At 31.5% G+C, this 23,286-nt stretch overlaps 1 protein-coding gene across 2 annotated transcripts; it reads left to right on the forward strand.

The window, feature by feature from the left end:
• The first annotated feature begins 8,769 nt into the window (after positions 1-8,769).
• LOC148308376 (calnexin-like) lies at positions 8,770-22,462 on the forward strand. 2 transcript variants are annotated; one of them, XM_088261829.1, is made up of 13 exons: positions 8,770-8,808; positions 10,437-10,553; positions 12,057-12,236; positions 13,031-13,180; positions 13,274-13,479; positions 15,200-15,407; positions 15,494-15,614; positions 16,126-16,268; positions 16,354-16,470; positions 16,973-17,113; positions 18,185-18,307; positions 19,534-19,734; positions 21,112-22,462. In XM_088261829.1, the coding sequence occupies exons 2-13, from the start codon at positions 10,437-10,439 to the stop codon at positions 21,175-21,177; spliced, it is 1,773 nt and encodes a 590-aa protein (XP_088117955.1). In that variant the 5' UTR covers positions 8,770-8,808; the 3' UTR covers positions 21,178-22,462. The 2 variants fall into 2 exon arrangements, with proteins under 2 accessions (XP_088117955.1, XP_088117957.1); XM_088261831.1 differs by lacking the exon at positions 8,770-8,808 and adding an exon at positions 9,071-9,251.
• Positions 22,463-23,286: the final 824 nt, after the last annotated feature.

Here is a 23,286-nt window from a genome sequence, read left to right on the forward strand (position 1 = left end):
AAACGCGCTTCATATAACGAACTAACTCCTGGAACGAATTGAGTACGTTATACGAGGCACTACGCTACATTGTTCTTAATACTTTGGTTTCAGAGAAATTTAGTATAAATAAATTATGCTACTAGTACTAATTCTACCATCACGCCGTTCCTCCACAGGGGTAGGCAGAGAGAATGGAACGCCAAACTCTCCTGTCCCGACATATACTCCTAGCTTTTTTGACATCCATACATCAAGTCTACGAAGACTTTTGACACTACAGATTTTAGGTACTGATTGATCTGATCGTGCCATGTCTTTTTCGGATGTCCTCGTTCTGTTCTTCCGCTCACATTCGCCACAAATATTTTCTTACTCATTTTCTTATTATCCATCCGCTAGGCCAATTGTTATGTCAATCGTGTATAATTCATGTTTTATTTATTATTATGAATATTTTAGAACAGAAAAATATTTCATCGTAAGACTTGATTTATTCCTAAATTGCATGTTACTCTAAATCCACCCTTTAATGGTAGGTACCTACTCATTCAATCAATCAATCTACATCGCATATTTGCATGCAGATTTTTAAATGCATGCACCTTTTGTAGTATGACGTCCATTGCTTGTACTCTATCGACCTTGATACAATTACAAACCACCGACCCTCAGTGACCGACTCAACTCGACGCTTCGCGACGTCGATGCTACAATAATGTTTTTTGGTATTAACCTTTCCAGGAGTACAATAATTAATGACCGACTTTCTCTGGGGAGTGGGTTTGTATTTTTTAAATAAAATCTTTGTATTGTGAAGATAGAAATTAATTTTAAATAATTTAAATAAAAAATAAAGCTCACCATCTCTAGGTTTTATTTTATGACAAAGTTAAATACAAACATCCGCAGATGTCATTACTTTGCAAATTACATTATACCAAATGACAGATAGACTTCGACGTTCATTAACATCGATACACCTTTGAGGAAAATTTGCACCGACGCCGACGTTCGTTTACGTCCATACTCCCGGAAAGGTTAAAAATATTAAGGGGTTACAACACAACACTCAATCAATCCAATAATGACAAATCATTCTCATGATTTGTTATTATTGGCTAATAAATTAATATGAAAAATCACAAAACTCTCGGTAACATTCTTATTGAAATCTGTAGATATGTAAGGGACATATGATGGTTTCAACTTTAGACATTTTAATAAAACGAAAAACGGACACCGCTATACGTCATCAAAGTTGTCAGCCCCGTAAATGCCCAGACTTCCATATTCTTCTTCATCTTTGATGAGATGTCAAAAAATAATATGAAAATAATTCCTGTAATTGGAGACAATCCAGATTTTGTGAACAAGTATTTGGACACACTCAAAATGTTGTAATTATTTGGATCACTCAAAATATTGTGAAAAAATATTAAGTGTTTTTCTTTAATTATGTCAGTACTGACTATCTTTATATTAATTATATTTAATTATTTTTAACTCTAATATTTATTCAATATTACCCTGAACTGGTACCCGAAGTGGAGGGCTGATCACCTTTCCTTCATGTGTTAACGATCAAGATAACACTGCGTTTATATAATGCAGTTTCGTATGCACCATTGGTATTTATTAAAGATGGATTATCGAGAGAGAATTGAAAATCTATCCCTTTTTTTCTGAAATACATTTATGCCCAAGTCAACCCAATCAATCGATACTAATGAACTTAAAGCCACGGTACAGCGCCCTTGCAATAATTCATTCGGAAAAATGTGAAACACATATTCCCCAATCTGTATACCTACATGTTTATATATTATACAAAAAACGTATTTCTTTATATTTATGATTTGTGTTACATTTATACAATTCTGATAAGTTTTTTTTTACATGAACTCTTTATTTCTTTTTGGTAATATTGCGTGTTGGTTATTTTAAGATGCTAAGATTTTTTGCCATGTAAGTCACTTATCTGAGTAGGTACTTATTAGTGTAATAAATTCGTTAGTGAAATAATTCACGAGCATTTAATACGTTTAATAAATTTGTGCTCTTCAGATATTTTAAAACGGAAAGTAGATGTGCTTTAAAAGTTTAATGCAAGTTGTTATAATATGTATCCACATTTCTAAAGTTCATGGTATTTACTTAAAGGTTCCATGTTTCGATACCATCGAGTACAATTTATCGACCATATGTTACAATTATTATCGACATATATATTTTTATTGTTTTCCAACCAATATTATCATTTCAAAATTTTAATGTACATATGAACCATACATACGCAGTATTTGATTTTGAAATACATAGATTTACAAATTTTCACGAATAATGGAAGGTGTTAACAAATACATACATTTTCATATTGTGAAAACCCTGATTTAAATATATATATATATATATATATATATATATATATATATATATATATATATATATATATATATATATATATATATATATATATATATATATATATATATATATATATATATATATATATATATATATATATATATATATATATATATATATATATATATATATATATATATATATATATATATATATATATATATATATATATATATGTGTGTATATCTCACAGCCTCTATACTGAGACTGAGGTTTGTCTGGTGGTAGAAATTATATAATGGGGAAGAAAGACAAAGACAATTGGGGTTTTATCCAATTGTTTCGCAGCACAATAAAAATAGAAAAAACCTTAAAAAGTTTATAAAATTGTTAATGATAACACATTGTTTGGTTTTTGTTGTTATTTAAATTGTTTTATAATAATGGTTATAAAATCTGACATTCATATTTCATGGGTATTAATTTAAAACTTTAAATATAATTTCTATCATTGTCAGTTTATATTTACAATATGTTGTTCAATTTTGATAAATGCCGTAATTAGGTTTCGCTACCTGGCGGGAAAATACAATTGAACAAGGCTGTATCATTATTACCATGCAAATTGATTAATTGATGTGATGAACTCTGCTTTTTACATGACGACTCAATGTCATCAATCATACGAATTCAAATCAACAACTGACTGTGTTAGTATTATTGGCTACGCTGAAACGGAAAATGAGAGAGTTAATTTTTTTTTCATCAAAATTTGGCAGAAAACATATTTTTAGAATGATCACACTGGACTGCAAAAACCAGATTAAAAACTGCATATTTTGTCATAAATACGAGTACAATTTAACATGAAAACTATTTAGATTTATAAGATCTCATTCAGAACTTTCTTTACCCGGGTGGTGGTCCCGTGGGAAGTATCTTGGAGTATGAGTTGGAGTTTCTAGGTTCGAACCCATTCTACTACAAATAAATTGAAATCTTTGAAACAATTTTTTTACGCAAAAACACATGTTGGTGATTGTTTAATGACATATACACAAATAATTTGAATTTGAAACTATATATATATATATATATATATATATATATATATATATATATATATATATATATATATATATATATATATATATATATATATATATATATATATATATATATATATATATATATATATATATATATATATATATATATATATATATATGTGTGTGTGTGTGTGTGTGTATGTAATATGTATATATACTCGTATATTAACTTTAAACAATTTCTCTTATTTTCCTTTCATTTGCATATATTTTTAATGTTAACAGGATACTAAGGAAAGGTGTGATTAAATCATCAAATACAAAACAGGGACACAATTGAATGATTTTAGTTTAATATTTAGTTTGTTATGATATAACACGTATAACATTTGAAATATCACTAAGGCCATCTCTATTGAGGAACAATGACAAAACGGATTTGATGACTATTCCTCTAAAACGTAATTGCGTTCATAACAGCCACACAACATTTCCTGCTTCGCTCTAATAATGGAATCTAACAACTTTAATCAGAGTAGGACTGTAGATAGCTAGGTAAGAAATAAGCTAGTTTTACATTGTAAATAGGGCCACTAAAAACACTCGAAAATAATTTTATATATTTAATTTATCTCGTCAGAACTTCGGGACGCGGATCTGACTTGGGAGGATGCAAGGGAGCTGGCAGCCGACAGAAAAGCCTGGAGACAGTTTGTGGACTCCATATGCTCCACCTAGGGAGCGGATATGGTTATATATATTTATCTTTGTGAAGCTTAATTTATATATTTTTCTATTTTTGTTTTAAATTCTTTTGCATTTCACAATAGATTATAATACATAAGTACAAAAAAATATATTAATATAAAAAAGATCCCACAAAGGCAGGTCGTTAACCTAAAATAAAATGTTTACCTTTAATGGGCAAACATTTTATTTTAGGTTATAATAAAAGGGCAGTGGCAAGAATACAATAGATATCAGAAATAAAATTAGATTAATAGTATTGAGACAAATATTGGATTTTAACAGAAAACAAAAATCAAAAAGATGAAAATGAAAAAGTTAGCAAACATGTAGGTACTATATAAGTTTAACATTTAAAGGATGATGGTACTTAGATCTGTTTTTTTTTTTATAAATAATTTTAGCAAAATTTTAAATTAAAATTAGGTAATAATTGAATTCACGGTTTGAAACTTGTTTTTCTTTTATATTAAATACTTACTTGACAATTTGATGTGATTATTAAGAGCTATTACTTTTATTTAACGTTATATAATCTACTTATTATGCAACACTTTCTTATCTTAAAAAATCAGGAAATGTCAATCAAATTTTAATAAAGTCTTTGACCTACATTTGACACGGACTAACTTAAGTATTCCAAAACCCTAGTGCATTTTAATAAAAATACCTTATCTTGACACGTTAATAATATTGTTTCTGCATAGTGTATGTTATATAATTATATACACATGTATAAATACCTACCTCAAATCTATGAGAAATATTGTGTATATTAACTAGAATTATTAAATTTAAATATTTTTAAAACCAGTAAATGTGAACATTTTACTTGAGAAAGTTAAAAGTCGTACTGTTACAGCGTATGCAAGAAAATTTTAACAAATTATAAATGACATAAAATCAATATTGGCACTTCAAAAAACCCTTTTTTGTGTTCTAGTAACAACATGCATAATTTTAAAAATAAATTAACACTTGTATAATACCACATAATGAGTTTTATTTCATCCCACACGACTAGTTTCGAAAAATAGATGTCTTCATTTACAAGTAAAAAGTAAAACTAACGAGAGAGAAAAAAATTCAGGTATGTTAAGAGAGTAATAGATAGTGTTATTTTTTTAATAATCAACATCTTATTCCACAAATTTAATACCGAATTAATAAATAATATTACAACTTGCATATTTTATTTTTATCTTTTACTTAAATATTATTTTTCTGACTCCGTAGCGAAGTGGTGAGGACTTTAGTTTACTATATGTGAGGTTGTCAATTGAATTCCCGATTGAGTTAAGGCAAATATTGCTAAATTTACACTATGGTCATTTAATGTCAAGTAGTGGGAAGTCAGATTACTCTGCATGTTTGTATTATACTAATTAACTCTCAAAACATAACTGTACTGTTCAGTGAGTTCATGATGAGGAAAATAACACTGGCCAACAATTTACAGCTTTTATTTTGTAACTGGGATGAACATACCTGATCTTTATGCACTTTGCATAGCTGAATTCAGAAACGAAAGCAAAAAAAATGTAGCACATCAGATTTTTTTAGTTATGGATATTTTTCATTTTGATATTGACCCATTATTTATGTATAAATATATATAAACATATAATGCTATCGTATTTAATATTAATACATAAGTTAATATATTTCCACTGTTACTCCATAATTATCAATACTTTTTTTGAATCCCTTAGACCTTAGACTAAGATGTCTAGATACCAACCACTATTGCAGTTTCAACGTATGGGGTCCATACAAACAAAAATATGACTATAACATCAAAACTTGACGTGATACAAGCTTGTCACCATACAGACTTTGAATAAGAACGATTAACTTGGTCCAAATCAGTCATCAAAATTTCAGTTACAAAATCATTGTTGGCCAGAGTAATTTGGTAAGTAAATTGAAATAATGAACTTTTTTCTGGTTCTCTGTGCATCTCGTTGGGAACCGAGTCCAACGCTGTGATTCCTTACGGAAGTTAACGTTTTCGCATCGTAGTAAAGTTAACTTTGACTTTACTTACAACGTTTTAGGTCGTTTTAGGTGTTGGTTTTTCCAATTTTACAGATGGACAATAATTTTTGTTTAAAAACTATGGGCATAGAAAAAATGCCCAGCAATGATTGTTATTTATATACAATACGTACATAGTTAAATCATTGACATCTGTATGGAATCTAATCGCATTATGGACATTGTGGACCAAAACAGAGTAAAAAATTAATATGTCGTACATTGAAATAGGATTAGGCACTTACATTTTATAGAACAATAAAAATGCGTTTTTATTTATTTTCCTTTTTATATTTTTATAGTGTGAATAATTTAATATTTTCACTTTAAACCTTAAAAAAAAAATTTGCGTAAAATAAAAATCAATTGGGAAATAAACTTATAATACTCATATTTACTATCGAAAAAGTATTATGTAATAATATAATACATACCTCAATATAATTAATTTCCCACTTACCATATATTTAAATTTAGAGGATATGCCGCTAGAATGTTCGTTAATTTTGATTGATTATATTATATTTTTTAATGAATACCTCTCATCCTTCATAACATTATCTATCTTAATGAATGTAGAGTTTTTCTAGCTCACCATAAAAGCCTGAATCATGTACATAATTTTATATTTATTACGTACCTACCTACCTAGTTGATGCTAGCATATTTCGTTGCCAGCATCAATCTGATTATCTAAAAGTATCGAGTGTCCGTATATTTCTCCTTTGGGAAATTCAGACGATCTACATAACCTTATATACTGGCAATGTGTTGAATTAGACGAGTTTTGTGGGAATATGCAAAAGTTGTAAACCAAGAGATTTGCTTATTACTTCATTTCAAAATGTTGCTAAGATGAATATTCTTATATAAGGATTCAGCGGATGGGTTGTATTTAAATTTGCATTTCAAATTTAACCCTTCCAATCCAATCGAGTTAGTAAGTACAATCACCGCAATTTAATATTACATATAAACATGTTATTTACATTGAATATTTTTTTGGTCATCGTCTTGAACACTTTTCAATTCAAACCCTTATCCGCAACCCAATGGTGCATAGGGCACTGCATTATATAAACACAGTGTTATCTTGATCGTTAACACACGAAGGAAAGGTGATCAGCCTACCGCTTCAGGTACCAGTTCAGAGTAATATTGAATAAATATTAGCGTGAAAAAATCACTTATATTTATATGACCCCCCCCCCCTGGGAATCGAAACCGGGACCTCCAGAACGGTAGCCGAGCATGCTGACCATTACACTACGGAGGCGGACAACTATTAGCGACAAAAAAATCTCCCTTGCGTTAAAAAGTTTGTCAACAAAATATACTTTTCTTTATAACCACAATCTAACGAATATTCAATCCCTCCTCTACCGATTTACTCGTTTGTTTATAATAGGTATGTAAATAATATACGCACCTGGGGTAGAATTACAACAAAGTGATAGAGTGTTAAATACGTAGTGTAGATAACTTTAATGTTAGAAGAAGTTTAAGTAAAAATTAGAAATTAACTTATATTTATTCAAAAATAATTATTCATTAAGTTAATTTTAACGTCAAATAATAATAATAATATCAACACATATCGATAACCAATTTTATTTAAATGCCTTATTTATAAGAAGTAAAAACGTAAAAGTAATGTTAAATTTATCTTAACTATTTATTTATCGTTTATCGTTTATCCTTTCATTGGGATCGACCCTGTAGTAATTATAATCATGATTTATTTGTAATACAAGAAACAAAATATATTTTACCAATTTGTAAAAATATTTTTTTAATAAAACATTAGATATCTATCGTGGAAAGATCAACATCACTAACAAAAAAAATAGGTACCAAAAATACGCTGTTTGCATAAAATCACTCGAACAAAATGCCAAGACCTAAAAAATATTATTTTACTTTATATTGAATACTTTCCATTCCATTTTTATTTTTAATTCACTTTATTTGTTATAAAAACCTCAATGTTTTTTTATTTAACGTGCATAAAAAACTTCGAATCGCTCTTGTTTTTGAGCTACAAGCGATTTTGCAGGGAAAATCAAATTAAATTAATTAGTGCTGATAAAAACTGACCAATTGTTAAAATATGACCAGGCGCATAGAAAACCTTATTTGCATGCATTGAAATATATTTTTGGTCATTCTAAACGCATATAAAATAAATAATGAAATTTTATAAAGTGAATATTTTCCGTTTTTAAATATTGGTGATATTTTCATTTCCTTGTCTCTGGTATCAAGCAACCAATGACGATCAAATACGTACATTTATTTTTTTTACATAAAATCCATTCGGGAATTTACGTACCGGGGATAGTAGTTAATGTCTCTAAAGTTCGATTATACATCGATAATATTCTAAAATGATCTTCTGAAAGTAAAAAATAATATTTTGTTAAGAGTCGTATATTTTCAACTATAAGTTAGGTGAAAAGTATACTTGGAACAAATTGAAATATATTTATTTTGATTTCAGGTTAAGTGACTTAACATTTCGCTATTTTAATTTCGACGGCTGGCAACATCTTCTATGACAACTGTTTGTTGATGATTGGGTGAAATTTTTGACCGCTTAGAAAAATCGTGGGCTGGTTAGGGTGCGAAGGTATGACAATTTCTGTAAATTTTCACCTATTTACTAGAATTTTCTTTTCATTACTTACAATAAATATCACAATTTGTATATATGGTCATTTTTCCATCGTCATAAGCGTATATACAGTCATAATATCATTTTTCTCTTTATTCTTTTTTTCTGGTTTCGAAACGCATTAAAAAAAATACACACTTGATTTTGTTCTCTGTAATGCTAAATTAATATTGCGCATGTATATGTCGATGACTTGTTTTTAAAATTAAATTTCTTTGTCTTCAACTGCACATGTTTTACCGGCAAGGTCGGGTTTCACGGTATCCTAATTCAATTAAAGGGTATTAGTCCCACGAAAGCAGGATGTACATTACGGTTTTAAATTATTAGTTTCATCACTCGGAACTAGATAACTAATACCTTTATACTGAGCCACATTTCCTCTTCACTGGCTGAAAGTAAGACATCCCTTTAATTTGTTACCTTTAAAAGTGTTAATTTCACACCCTTTAAATTTTTAATACTTGTCACACAAATTTTATGATAAATTATCAAGTTTGTTTTGCAAATAGTTAATACCATTTACTTTAGTGAAACTATCAAACCAACTATGAGAATAGTGCCATCTTAGATATATCATTATGTATTCATTAGAATTAAGGAATCCTGCTAAAATCTACAACTTTCTAATTTGAATGAAAATCTCCGAATTCTACTTAGCAAATTCATCCGAAAATGATTTTTCGGATGGATTTGCTTTCAGTATTCGACTCTGTTGTCGTTAAAAATGTTTTTACTTTCTAACAATGTTTTTACTGTGCGGGGAGCATATCTGAGGGCTGTAAGGAACATTACTTATGGTATCTTTTTTTCAATAGCTTTGAACCTAATCAATGTGCTGATGCATTCCATTTAATTATATACCGTATTGATTAGTGAAACATTTACAGATTTATTTAAGTGAAATTTTTTCCACTTTTACATCACACATATTCGGTTATAACGTAAAGTTTATCTCTTTAATATCACCGTAACCTTGTTTCACTAAAATTGGTAGTTTCCATTATTACTGAAATATATCTGAATTAATGGTATGATTCAAATGTAACTTGAGAAATATCAACCCACTAAATTCAGTTTTTTCACATTTATATAGAAACATTCTTTTGTTTTGTATTTTTGATAATATTTTGCTTATCACTTTTACAGCGCTTTGTATTTATATATATTTTTCCAATAACCATTTTTTACACGTCTACTAGCAAAAATTTATTAGCAAAGTATAACTTTGCCAATCCTCCAAAGAAATGTAACTAAAGAAAGAAAAATTACTCATTTTCACTGGTAAGAGCAATCCTTGTACTTTTTATAATCTCTCGTATCATTAGCACATTTCACTAACAAAAATCTTTGTTTTGAACACGGTACGTATTTTATTTTCAACTAGAAATTTCAAAAAACAGTAGGATTTCTTTTAACAGTGAATTATATGTTTTTATCGTATAGCAGCAAACGCTTCGTTAAATAATATATATTTGAAACCTAAACTATCTTCATCTTTGACATTCCTTATACTTTGATGCACTAACATATTTGAAATTCCTTTACTTTTAATGCACTAACTTATTTCCAATTCCTTTCAGATGAAGCCTAACTACTTATTGTTGGGTGTATGTAGCCTTTTCTTGGTGTCTTACCTAGATGAAATTTTTGTCAATGCACAAGATGACGATGACTTCGATGATGGTGTAGTCTCAGAAGTAAGTCTTGTTTTCTGCAGCACTTGCCTATAACAACCTAATTTTATAACATTTCTACATAAATTCTGCCTACTCAAAAAATCTTAATATTAATAAAAATATGGTTTAAAAATATCTTCATCTTATTGCCATTTATAATGTTCTGCCGGGAAATAGTCGGCATATTCGGATCATTTTTAGATGCCACTAGAATTCTAAAACTTGTCAGTATATCCAGATAATTTTTAGATGCCACTAGAATTCTAAAACTTGTCAGTATATTCGGATCATTTTTAGATGCCACTAGAATTCCTAAACTTGTTGGTACATTCAGATCATTTTTAGATGCCACTAGAATTCCTAAACTTGTTGGTTGGTACATTCGGATCATTTTCAGATGCCACTAGAATTCTAAAACTTACAGTAACAAAACGTCTTAAGACACATTTATGTATTACTTAGATTGGCAATATAGATGACTAACATTTTAAAAAAGGTATTGGTTTATATTTAAATGAGTATGAATTTTATGTAAAATGAGTAACAATTTATTAATATGTTATGTGTTTTGTTAACATAGTTCTAAACATTGTAGAAACATCCATTTTAACAAGCGTTCAAATAATCTAATTATAATATGTAATAGTTTACATAATCTGTCAACAAGTATTAGACCACATTAGCTTTGCCATGTTAAAGATTCAAAACATATTCAATTCCACAGTTCAATGCTTCTGTATAATTCCAGTAGCGTGGTCATATATCTCTTAGAATAACATACATAATTTCCTTTTGCATAATTCATACAAATGTTTCTAAGTTGAATCTTTGATTTTTATACACGGAAAGACAGATTTATTTATTACTGTAACAAAATTAATGCACATACTGTGCATATCAAATTAGTTAGAATATACGAGAAGATTTAAAAAATAAACAGTAAAGCGAGAGAGCTTATGCTGTTATTTCCATTTAGAGACATTTTTGTTAGATGTTTCCCAAAACATAAGCGTAAAACGTTGCATTTATATATATATATATATATATATAATATATATATATATATATATATATATATATATATATATATATATATATATATATATATATATATATATATATATATATATATATAAATATAATATAAATATATATATATAAATATATATATATATATATATATATATGAATATAGTTGAATTAAAAATAATAGATTTTATGTAACATTAAAGGCAGCATTCGTCTCCAATCTCTCCCCTTCTAAATTAAACAGCTCTTTTTTTCTATTGCAGTATACATATATAAATGAAGAGTCAAATAGATCATGTTTAAAAACTTTTTGTAACCAGATTATGTATTATTGTAAACAGTTTTTGTCTTTGTTGGTTAGAACGTTCGCCAATTGATTTGTCCTTATTCAATGAAAGAGACAGATAACTTTCCTTTCCACTTACGTTATCCGTTTCTGTAGCTTTTTATCATTTAAGGAAACTAAATGAAAATTTTATTGTCTACTGTCCTCAGGAAGTGGATGTAGGAGATAATGAGCCACTGGACTATACCAGCCCGGTAGCGAGCCCTTCTAAATTCTATTTTGCCGAGCACTTTGATGATGCTGACAAAGTCAAAGGAAGGTGGATCATGTCTCAAGCGAAGAAAGATGGGGCTGATGAACAAATTGCGAAGTACGATGGAGAGTGGCAGGTAAGGATATTTTAAATATTTGTGCTTACATCCAGTCAAAACGTTACACATATTTTAAAAGAGTTCACTTTACATGATAAATAAAATATTAACCCTTCACGTTCCTGAATTTTGGCAAATTAACTAAACCACCTGATATACATTACTCTTTTTTATTATCTCTTTTCTTATTCATACCTCCAAGTAAAAATACTATATTATGAAAGAAAAATGCTTTTACCACCAAAAATGCTAATACCAGATTTAATCTTTGAGACTTGTTATCAACATATTATGGCATTCTCGATAGGGACAAATAGTTTTCTGAGAAGGTTATATGGATATCTGAAAATTAATAAGGCTTAACACATTGTTGTCGGGCTGTTTTTTCATCAATCCCGACTCTAATTAGTACACTAATTAGGGTCATATACTAATCAGAAGTAACCGCAAACCCAATTCCGATCTGTACAATGTTTGTTGGCGTCTCTCGCACTCTACCAAAAGTAAGCAAACAAAACGCTTACAAGCATCTCTCGCTATCTACCAACAGCATATAAAAGACGCTTTTAAGTGTTTCCCGTAACAATGTGTTAATACCATGTGTATAACCTGTTCCATGAGCCAAGGAAAAACGACATGCAAGTTCCTATCACCATCTATTTACCATGAAAATATTAAATAAACAAAATTGAATTGTTTTGAATTTGCTTCCTAAATGGTTAAATTTACTACCAGTTTAACCTGTTAACTTAATCTAATTGAATCATGGATGATGCATAAATGAACTGAAATTAAAAATGATAATTTTTCAGGTGGAGCAACCCGAGAGACCAATTTTAAAAGGTGATTTAGGATTAGTACTCAAGAGCAAAGTGAAGCATGCTGCCATATCAGCCCGTCTTAGTAGGCCTTTTGTATTTAGTGATAAGCCACTTGTTGTTCAATACGAAGTTACTTTACAGGTTTGTACACTTCTTAATCAAAAATCAAGAAAATATATAAATAATCTCAAATTTTATTTATTTTTCAATATTGGTTGTTTTATGTTATTCCAGGAAGGTCAGGAGTGTGGAGGATCATATATTAAGCTGATTTCTTCCGGCAAGGAATCCGCCGATTTGAAGCAGTTCCATGATAAAACCCCGTACACGATAATGTTTGGACCGGACAAATGCGGCAATGATCACAAACTGCACTTCATTTTTAGGCACAAAAATCCTAAAAATGGCTCCATCGAAGAGAAACACTGCAAGAAACCGAAGTGAGTCAAACAAATCACATTTTCAATTGATTTTCTTATTTATTGTCTGCCTTGCTCAGTGCTAGAATGTCAGGCGCTAGGTGTATAATATGCCCCCATTCCTCCTTGTCGTAAGTCAAATTAAGGGAAGCGTTTAATGAGGTTCCTGTAAATTCCTTTATTTAACATGTTGACTGCCAACTACGAGATAACTCATAGATTGCGGTCTTTGCTAGGACGCCGACTATGGATTAGCTCGTACTGTACTGTGGCAAGTATGCCATATTCGTGCAGCTATGATAAAATTCCTAGTATGTATATCAGTGCTTATATGAATAGATGGCTTCTGGGAAGAGAACAAAAAATCAATGCTGGCTTACATGAATAGAAAATTTATTAATAAATTAACAGAAAATATAATTATAAAAAATTTATTCAAAATCAAGAAATAAAATAATATTTTTATTAATTATGATTAATAAAAATATTATCATCCTCATGGATTTCATTCTTCGAAAGTCATTACCATCTGACCGAGGTATAACCATCTCCCCCTCCCGGAAACTCTGCGACCTAGAGTACGCAGATGATGCTGTTTTAATTGATGACTCCGTCGAGGGTCTTCAATTAATCGTCGACAGGGTAAATAGGTACTCTACGCACATGGGGCTAACAATAAATGTTGCAAAAACCCATGTGTTGTGCAACAGCTCATGCCTAGATGCCCAACAACCCTTGATGTTGAGTAACCAGCGCATCGAAAGGGTCGAGAGTTTCAAGTACTTGGGAGTGTACGCGACTGAAAATGGCAGCCTTCAAAAGGAACTGGGAGTGCGATTAGGACTCGCAGGGTCCGCATTTAACAGTATGAAGGCTGTCTGGAGATCGGATTTATACTCGGTGAAGACCAAATGCCGCCTATACAATGCCTGCATTGCTCCTGTTCTCTTATACGGCTGTGAAACATGGCACCTTACAAGGGCCCAGAGCAGCCGTGTACTAAGCTTTGAGAACAGGTGTTTGCGGAGAATTTTAGGCGTGCGGTGGTTTGACTTTGTGAGGAATGAAGAGATAAGGCGTAGGACGCAGCAAATCTTGGTCACAACTGTCGTCAAGAAAAGGCGATTCAGTTGGCTTGGCCATGTACTCCGCATGTCTCCTGAGAGCCTTAATCAAGCTTGCCTCTTTTACAAGGCATTAGGTTCGCGCCGCCCAGGACGACCACTGCTGACAATTCGTCGGCAGTTCTCGTCAGAACTTCGGGACGCGGATCTGACTTGGGAGGATGCAAGGGAGCTGGCAGCTGACAGAAAAGCCTGGAGACAGTTTGTGGACTCCATATGCTCCACCTAGGGAGCGGATATGGTTTATTATTATTATTATTAAATGAAATTGGCTTTTTAGGCCCGAATTCTGAAAATTGCCATGACAGTCACATGCTAATTGATCCGTCATGTGAAACACTACACTCTTACTCACTTTTCCTTTATTAACTGTTGCTACCACCTTCCCAAGACTGTTATTTCTTGTAATATTCCAATGTAGAAAATAATCCTTTATCCGTCTTCCCTTGAGTCTTCCGATTACTGATAATTCCTGGAGGCTGTAGACGTTTGTGATTCTTGCAATCCGTCTCTAGGCCACATTTCAAATACATCCCGTTCCCTATTTTTCTTTTCTCCACTGCATCATTAAACTATACATTATATCAGATCTTATTTTGTACGTGTTTTTCTTCTAGTGATCGGTTAGAAGATCCGTTCAAAGATAAGCGCCCACACTTGTATACCTTAATTATCAAGCCGGATAATACTTTCTCCGTGTTGCTCGATAATAAGGAAATCAACTCTGGCTCGCTGCTTGAAGACTTCACCCCGGCAGTCAATCCTCCGGAAAAAATTGATGATCCTTATGATAAGAAGCCCGCTGATTGGGATGATAGGGAAAGGGTAATTATTACATCATTCATTACGTTAACTAAATGATGTTAATTTGATCGTGTTAATTTATAGTTTTTTTTATTCTTCTTCAAAAGATCCCGGATCCAGAGGCAGTGAAGCCCGAAGACTGGGATGAATCGGCTCCGCCGCAGATATTCGATCCTCAAGCGGTTAAACCCGATGGCTGGTTGGATGATGAACCCGAAATGATTCCAGGTATGTGTACTTAAACCGTTTCGATGAGGAATTGCAATATGTTGCATATCGAAGTCATACAGGTGACCAAGTGCATTTATTACAAAAACGTGATCATTGACTATTTGATATCTTACTAGCTTAATATTGCCCTGAAAAAATCCCAAAGGATTTTAAACTTAGAAGTATAATATATACTGCATTGATGTTTATCTTGTTGCCAAGCAAAAGTGACTTAAATGGCCCTCCTGAACATTTTACATTTTGTTAGTTAGTCACTTTCTCCTGTACAACTACGATATATAGAATTATAATCTCTGTCTATTTCAACTCATTTTAATATTATTATTTTCTTAGCTAATGGCAGCCATAAAAAAAATAAAAAATAAATGCTTTTTTCCTTTTCTTTTTTGCAAGTATGAATTGCTCTTCAATTTTCTTCATCAGTTGAAAAATGTTATTTTTCAACTGATACATATATGTATTCTTATTAATCTGTGTAATTGATCACCCTCATAATTTTTATTGATAGATTCTACCAGTGAAAAACCTGAAGACTGGGATGTGGAGATGGACGGAGAATGGGAAGCACCGCTAATAGAGAACCCCAAGTGTACCAGCGCCCCCGGCTGCGGCCAGTGGAACGCCCCCCTCATCTCCAATCCCGAATACAAAGTACAACTTAATCTTATTCATTCGTATGATCTTTCCATTTCTGCATCTATTTAATATTTGTTGGTAATATGTGTTGTATTTTCAGGGAGTGTGGAGGGCACCCCTTATACCCAATCCACAATACCAAGGGAAATGGGCTCCTAAGAAAATTCCCAACCCGCATTTTTATCACGATGAGAATCCATTCAAAATGACGTCGATAGTAAGATTATTTATTAATATTTAAATAATATAATTTATTTTTAAATTAATTTATCTTTTCATTTTTAATTTAACACCGAAACTGATGCGAAACTGATTTTGTAATATTTTTCTAAAACCTTCTACTTGTTTTTAAGAGGGATTAGCCTCAATGTCGATTCCCAGCTGTCGATCCATATCTTTGGGGTTGGCCGTACAGTGCAATGTGGGGGAGTCTAGATGGTTCCATTCTCCTCACATGCGCATACCATAATCTCATTCGTTGCCTTCTCCACTTAAGGACATCTTCGATCTCGCATGATTCCTTACCTTGTTGTTCTTTATTCTGTCTCGTAGAGTCTTGCCAGATATGCTTCTTAGATTCTTAATTTCTGACTTTCTTAGCGCATTTTTTGTGACTACGGTGTCCGCTCTGATCATCCAAATGTCATTTAAAACCTACATAGTTATATACATATATCTACGTCTAAAATAAATATTATAATTGTTTTACTTCATTTTAGGCTGCTGTTGGTTTTGAGCTTTGGTCAATGTCACCATCCATTCTATTTGACAATATTGTGATCACGGATGACATTGATGCGGCCCGCACGTGGGCTCTGCAAACCTTCAACCTTAAAGTCAGCAAGCTCGACCGGGACTCGGTAAGTTACTCGATATCGACGGAAAATGCAATAATCTTTGAGTCATTCAACAATTTTCAATTCATTTATTTAATTTTCAATATTAGATTTCTCAATGGGGTCGACTAATGAAGGCACTGAACTACAAACCTGGTTGGTGGGCAATTTACTTCGTATATTGCTCTATACCAATCTCCATTTATATTTGGTATCTTCGTAAACGAGTTAAAGAGGTTAAACTTGTCAAAAATCTGGTGTTTCTTGTTTTACCCCTCGGCTGTCATATTTCGAATCCTAGCAAGAGATTTTTTGAAATTGTTGAATCAAGAAACTTTTTTTCTTTTATAAACTACTCGGCGATAATTACATATTAAAAAAAAAATATCACTTATTTAGTTATGAAATGGTTGTTTTTCGAAATATACTTAATGGTTAATCGACTCGTCTTTTGTTGAAATTAATAGACTAAAAATAATGGCTCTCTTCCATAAACAAAAAGTTACCGTTAAGTAGGGGACTGACCGGAGCATTTTGTCGTAAGGTAACATTTGCGGCGAGCATCCGACTTCGGATGGAGTACTCGGAACGAGTGGCGAGCAGCTCGGCTCGCTGTACTGACTATACGAATGCTCGCATCGTAATGTGTTATGTTACAACGAAATGACTCCGGTCACTCCCCTGCATTTACATCTCGTAGACGAATGAAAATCAAGCCTGTGGCGATAAAATTAAGGATCAATAATTAATTATTTGTAACTTTGATTACTAATCAAATAATATAATAATGAATGGATTAATCAAATACTTGGTTACTTTCATTTAATTAATTCCATTGATATTAAAAGGCATATAGAAATTGAGAAAAAAAATATGTCAAAAAGCTAATATGCATAAACAATTTCTTAAATTTTTGTCTAACTAATTTTCAAAATTTGGCAGCCACCTTTAGATTATGTATGTATACACATTATAAGTGCTAGAAGTACTATTGATACATGTAGCCCCCTTGGATATCCACGCTGTATTATTAGAAGTATGTGTTCGCAGTGCTATATTTGCTTGATTACTATTGTGTGTGATTTATCCCTATAGGATAGTGCTTGGAGCTGGTTGGTTAAGACAACCGAAGAGAAACCCTGGCTTTGGGGAGTGTATGTGCTAATAATTGCCCTGTTCACTGGATTTTTCATATACATGTGCTGTTTCCCATCACAGGTAACGAATGCTTTATATAATTTACTTTATCATTTTTCTAATTCCTTAGTATATTCTAAATCAGGGTGGCCAACCCGCGGCCCGCCAGATGTCTATTTGCGGCCCGCGGAGTATTTCACATATTTTTTCTTTAAGTGTACATAAAACCACCAAAAGAACATTTCACCGTGCGTAGTTCGTATCATATCCCATATATGGACGTATTTCACTGTCGTGACAATTTCAAGACCCACATAATGGCGTCAAGTAGTAAAGACGTTGGACCAAAGAAAAGAAGAGTAACAGAAGAACTGAGAAGATTTCTGATAATTTTTGTATTGCCTAACTCTAATTTAATAAATATCTTTGAATCTCATTTTTATTGTATCTTCAAAAAAAATTATATGATTATATGATAAAAAATATATATTTGCTTTGAATAATAGAAGAAATTTTGTTTTACGGCCCCGTGTAAAATGTCATTTCTGAAATCTGGCCCGGCTGCTGAAAAGGTTGGGAACCCATGATCTAGATAATTAATACCTGTATAACACAAGTAATAAATAGTAACGGCTATAATAGTTTTAACGGTGTAAATAATATCCTTCATGATTATTTTAAAACATTTTGTCTTATCATAATGTAGGGTTACCGCACTTCAATTCTGAAAAAGAGGACCACTTTAACAAAATGTTTTCTTTAAAGATCTTGCTATTGTACACCATTTTAAAAGATTTTGCTAAAAGTAGGAATGCTTTCACCTAACCTAGCTTACTTCAATTTTTATTTACATTCAAAATTGAATGGCATATTTTTCTTAACCTTTCTTTCATTTCTTTTAACCCTTATCAACACTCATTGTTGCATAGGGTATTGCATTATATCGATGCAGTAATTACACAAAAGCATAGTGATTAGTTGTGCGCTCCAGGAACCAACCCAGAGTGATATTAAATAAATATTAGAGTGAAAATCTCGTATATTTATTTTGTTCTCATACAAGTCTCACATTGTCATATAAGATTGCTTATTTACATACATATTTGTAATACTTTCAAATTTAATTAAATAATGCACTGTCTCCTTCCGAAACACTCTTTTTGTTTTCCTATAAAATAATGTTTTTATCTAATGTTACCATTATAATTGTCTTTGTTGAGTTTCTTTTAAACATACATATATAAAAAAAAAAAATTAAAAAAATTCTAAATAAATGTCAATATGTATACTATGTATGTATGTATTAGGAAAAGGAAGAGATGGAGAAAGCTGCTGAGAAAAAGAAGACTGATGAGGTAACCGAGGACCAGGTGCCTGCAGAGGGAGGGGAAGCAGAGGCCGAAGAAGAGGACGAATCCAGTAATGACAATGAGGATGGCTCGCAGGACGAGGAGGATTCTCAACCAAGTACAAAACAGGACCTCGAGGAACCTCTACCTGAAACTAAGGTAAAATATATGTTGCCAACACACATTCCTAGCTGATAAGCTGCTTGCGCGTGCATCTATCACCCTACATTATAAAATTAACACATTGTAGTCGGGCGCTTCGAACAATAGACTCTAGCCTATAGCGGATGTTTTTCGCAAAGATTTCTGGCGACGCCTTTACAAGCGGCACACAAGCCAATACGGACAAGACATCTCAAATAATGTCGACAAACTGTTGCCTAGCACCCAGGTAGCAAATTACCCTTCAACGCGTTTTATTTTTCGCTGATAACAAACCCGTATATTGCCGTTTCCCGCCGATAACTGACAGTCGACAAAAACGGCATTTGCCGTGTCCCGCAGTTGACCGACAGTCCGCGAAAAACGGCAAATGCTGTGTCCCGACGACAACGTGTTAATAGATAATCGCAAAATAAAAATTATTTAAGCACCTACTTAACACATTGTTGTTGGGTGGTTTTTTCATCAACCCCAACCCTAATTATACTCAGTCTGCCATCTGACTCTCAGTATACTAATCGATAGTAACGGCAAACCCAATTCCGATCTCTACGATATTTTTGGCATCTCTCGCGCTTTACCAAAAGTAAGCAAATAGAACACTTTTAACCATCTTTCGCTCTCTACCAACTGTATGTAAAATTCGTTTTTAAGGGTATAAAAATAAGCCACTTGATATAGCCATGATTGCAATATTATATCAAAATTTCTACAAAACATTGAACATCACATTTAACCAATGAGTTTGAATTTCAAATAAAGTATGCTAATTCAAATAAAAGAAAAACTAATCAAGAACACAAATTTATGTGGATGAGAGCTTAGTTGAGAGATTTGAGTTGATTCTAGTTGGCAACACTAAGCAGTCAACTAAAAAAAAACACTTTTGTTACCTCTAGTAGGTACCTATTAGAGCTCAATTCTGGCATTGTCAAACTACAAAAATGACAAAAATGGACTAGCATATAATGTCAAATTTAATATTTTACCTTGTTATGAAAAGCCCATATAAAAATAAAGTTTATGCTGATCCTCACCCCTACATTCTACCCTTATCCAGTTAAAATTCGTCTTTAATCTATTAAATTACCATCCTATGTGCTTAAAATCTATGTGAATGCAGTATCATTTAGCTTAATAAATTTTCCAATTGCTTTACTCCCCGAAAATGTTAAATACATGATACCTTTGTTATAAATTGCATAAAATTAAACGATAATGATAGATTGAGGGCAAATGAGATAACAAGTTTTCATATTTTACTGTTTTCCTTTATGTTAAAAACAATTGTCAACATTTGCAGTAAAGTTCTATGTATTATGTTGTTCTTTATTTAATTTTAATTGCTAAATATGTAATTTATTTTTTGTTCAGGCTGAGTCAACTGAGACAGAAGCAGCAGGAGACAATATCCGCAAGAGAAAACCTCGCAAGGAGTAATTTGTTTCTCGTGACAACATTCATCGCTAGTCTTTCCGCATTCATCATTTACCATTCTTCACCAAATAGAAATGCGGAATACCTATGTATTATGTTTTTCATCGTACTTTAGCATGTTATTTTGCCTGATTTGGCATTGAGCAATTTAATATCAATACAAGTATGGATTCCTTTATCAATTTGCTCTTCTATTCTGCATTTAAAACAACCTTATTATCTTATTCACAAAATATATTCATATAATATTTAACAAAAGTGTTACAGCTAAAAATACATCAAGTGATATTACCACATATTATTCCAACACGTTTTATTGATATTTCACTTTGCACTTACATATGTATTTAGAACTTACAACACATTGTTACGTTTTGGATTGTACGGTAACAATACAATACTCTTCATATGTACATAACAGTGTTTTAACCATCACATTCTGGAAGCTCTGCCAAAAATTTACATCAATAGCTAAAGTTGATTTTCATTTGACCAATCTTAAGAAATCCTTATCACAGAAAAATTATTATCTCAGTATTTGAATTGGTTAGAAGTCGAGCAGCTGCGGTCTGTTTTAATTGATAAAATCTCTGTAGATTATGAGCACATTGGCTGCTTTGTTTTTATGCTTTCCATTCATGTTAACTTTTTTTCCTGTTGGCTTTAGAACATTTTTATTTCTTCAGTTAAAATGGTTTGTGAGTTTGTAAGCATGAAATTTTTTGTTGTTGCTTATATTAATAGGTATCTAAAACACAAATGGAAGTATATTTTAAATAACTTTCTTTATTTATTTTTAATGAAGGAAAAATATTATAATTCAGGCCGCATAATGTATTTATTTTTAAATTATGGATTCTGTTGAATATTATTTCAATATATTATTTTTCTTTTACATTATTTGCATTTTCTGTACATCAAGTTAAAAAGCATTTTTTTATGACTATCATTCTGAAGTTGATTGATATTGATAAAGTACAATAATTTTTATTATTATTATTTTTGTCACATAGGGACATGTTAAATTTATCTACATACCATTCTTTGTTTATTAATTACAGGTAGAAAAGTAATATATTCACTTAATTTAAGTTATTATTGACTGATATCATAGTACATAACATTTTTGTACTCCAAAATGTGTATCGAGAAAGTTGCATAGCTTTTCTGATCAAATGTGAAATTATGATAATTTGTACATATTTCAGGTGAAATAGAAAAACATTTTTTTACAAACATTTGAGTTTTAGATTACAATGTGTGAAATAATAATAAAGTTTTAAACAATTATACTTATTTATTTCTGCTCCCAAACATCCATATGATAGCGTAGGCTCCGAGAGGTTTGTTTTTTTTTTAGATGTGCTTGAAAGAATGTATAAAATATGTAAGTAATTACAACAAGATCTTAACGATCAGTACAATTTAAGAAATTGGATTTACAAATTTTCTTTAAAATGAAAGATGTACAAAGTCTTAAAATGTGGTGTTCAGATGGATTCCATGGGCAACCGGGAGTGTGAACGCCTTGATTATCAGTGAGTCAGACGTAACTTTAATTTTATGCAAAAGGATGATTCTCGAGTTTTTGGGCACATCTCCAGAAGAAGTCCTAATAATCTGGATATGTGATGAGGTCGCATGGACAACAACCAATGAAATGAAGAATTTGCTCATGGAGTCACCAATAGGAAAATCTTAGGATGCAGCACACAAATGTTTCAAATGCAGGGATATCGCTTTTAGGTGAGTCGTAATCAACATGAGAGAGGATAAAATCATTTGCTTTTAAACCTCTTTCCATAACTAGGCTGTACTCTATTGGAAATATGAAAATATTATATAGTGGAAGAGATTTACTTTGAGAACCACTTATTTTTTGGCACTTTTTTCTCCACCCGGTTTCGACAAGCACCTTGTCATCTTTAGGGATGGATTTGTACTAAACTTAGAACTGTGAAATATTCATTTTTAGGTGAGTAGGCGGGATAAAGTAGCGGGTAATTAAGTAAGAGGGGATAGAGGTGTAGAATTTTTAGTACTATTATTTCTAGGAATAGGGAAAATATTTCAAATAGGGCCATTACATAAATTCAATTGTTTAATTATCAT

Source organism: Brachycentrus maculatus, unplaced genomic scaffold (assembly GCF_059751285.1).
Source record: "Brachycentrus maculatus isolate JH-2025_06_01 unplaced genomic scaffold, ASM5975128v1 h1tg000167l, whole genome shotgun sequence".
Taxonomy (NCBI): domain Eukaryota; kingdom Metazoa; phylum Arthropoda; class Insecta; order Trichoptera; family Brachycentridae; genus Brachycentrus; species Brachycentrus maculatus.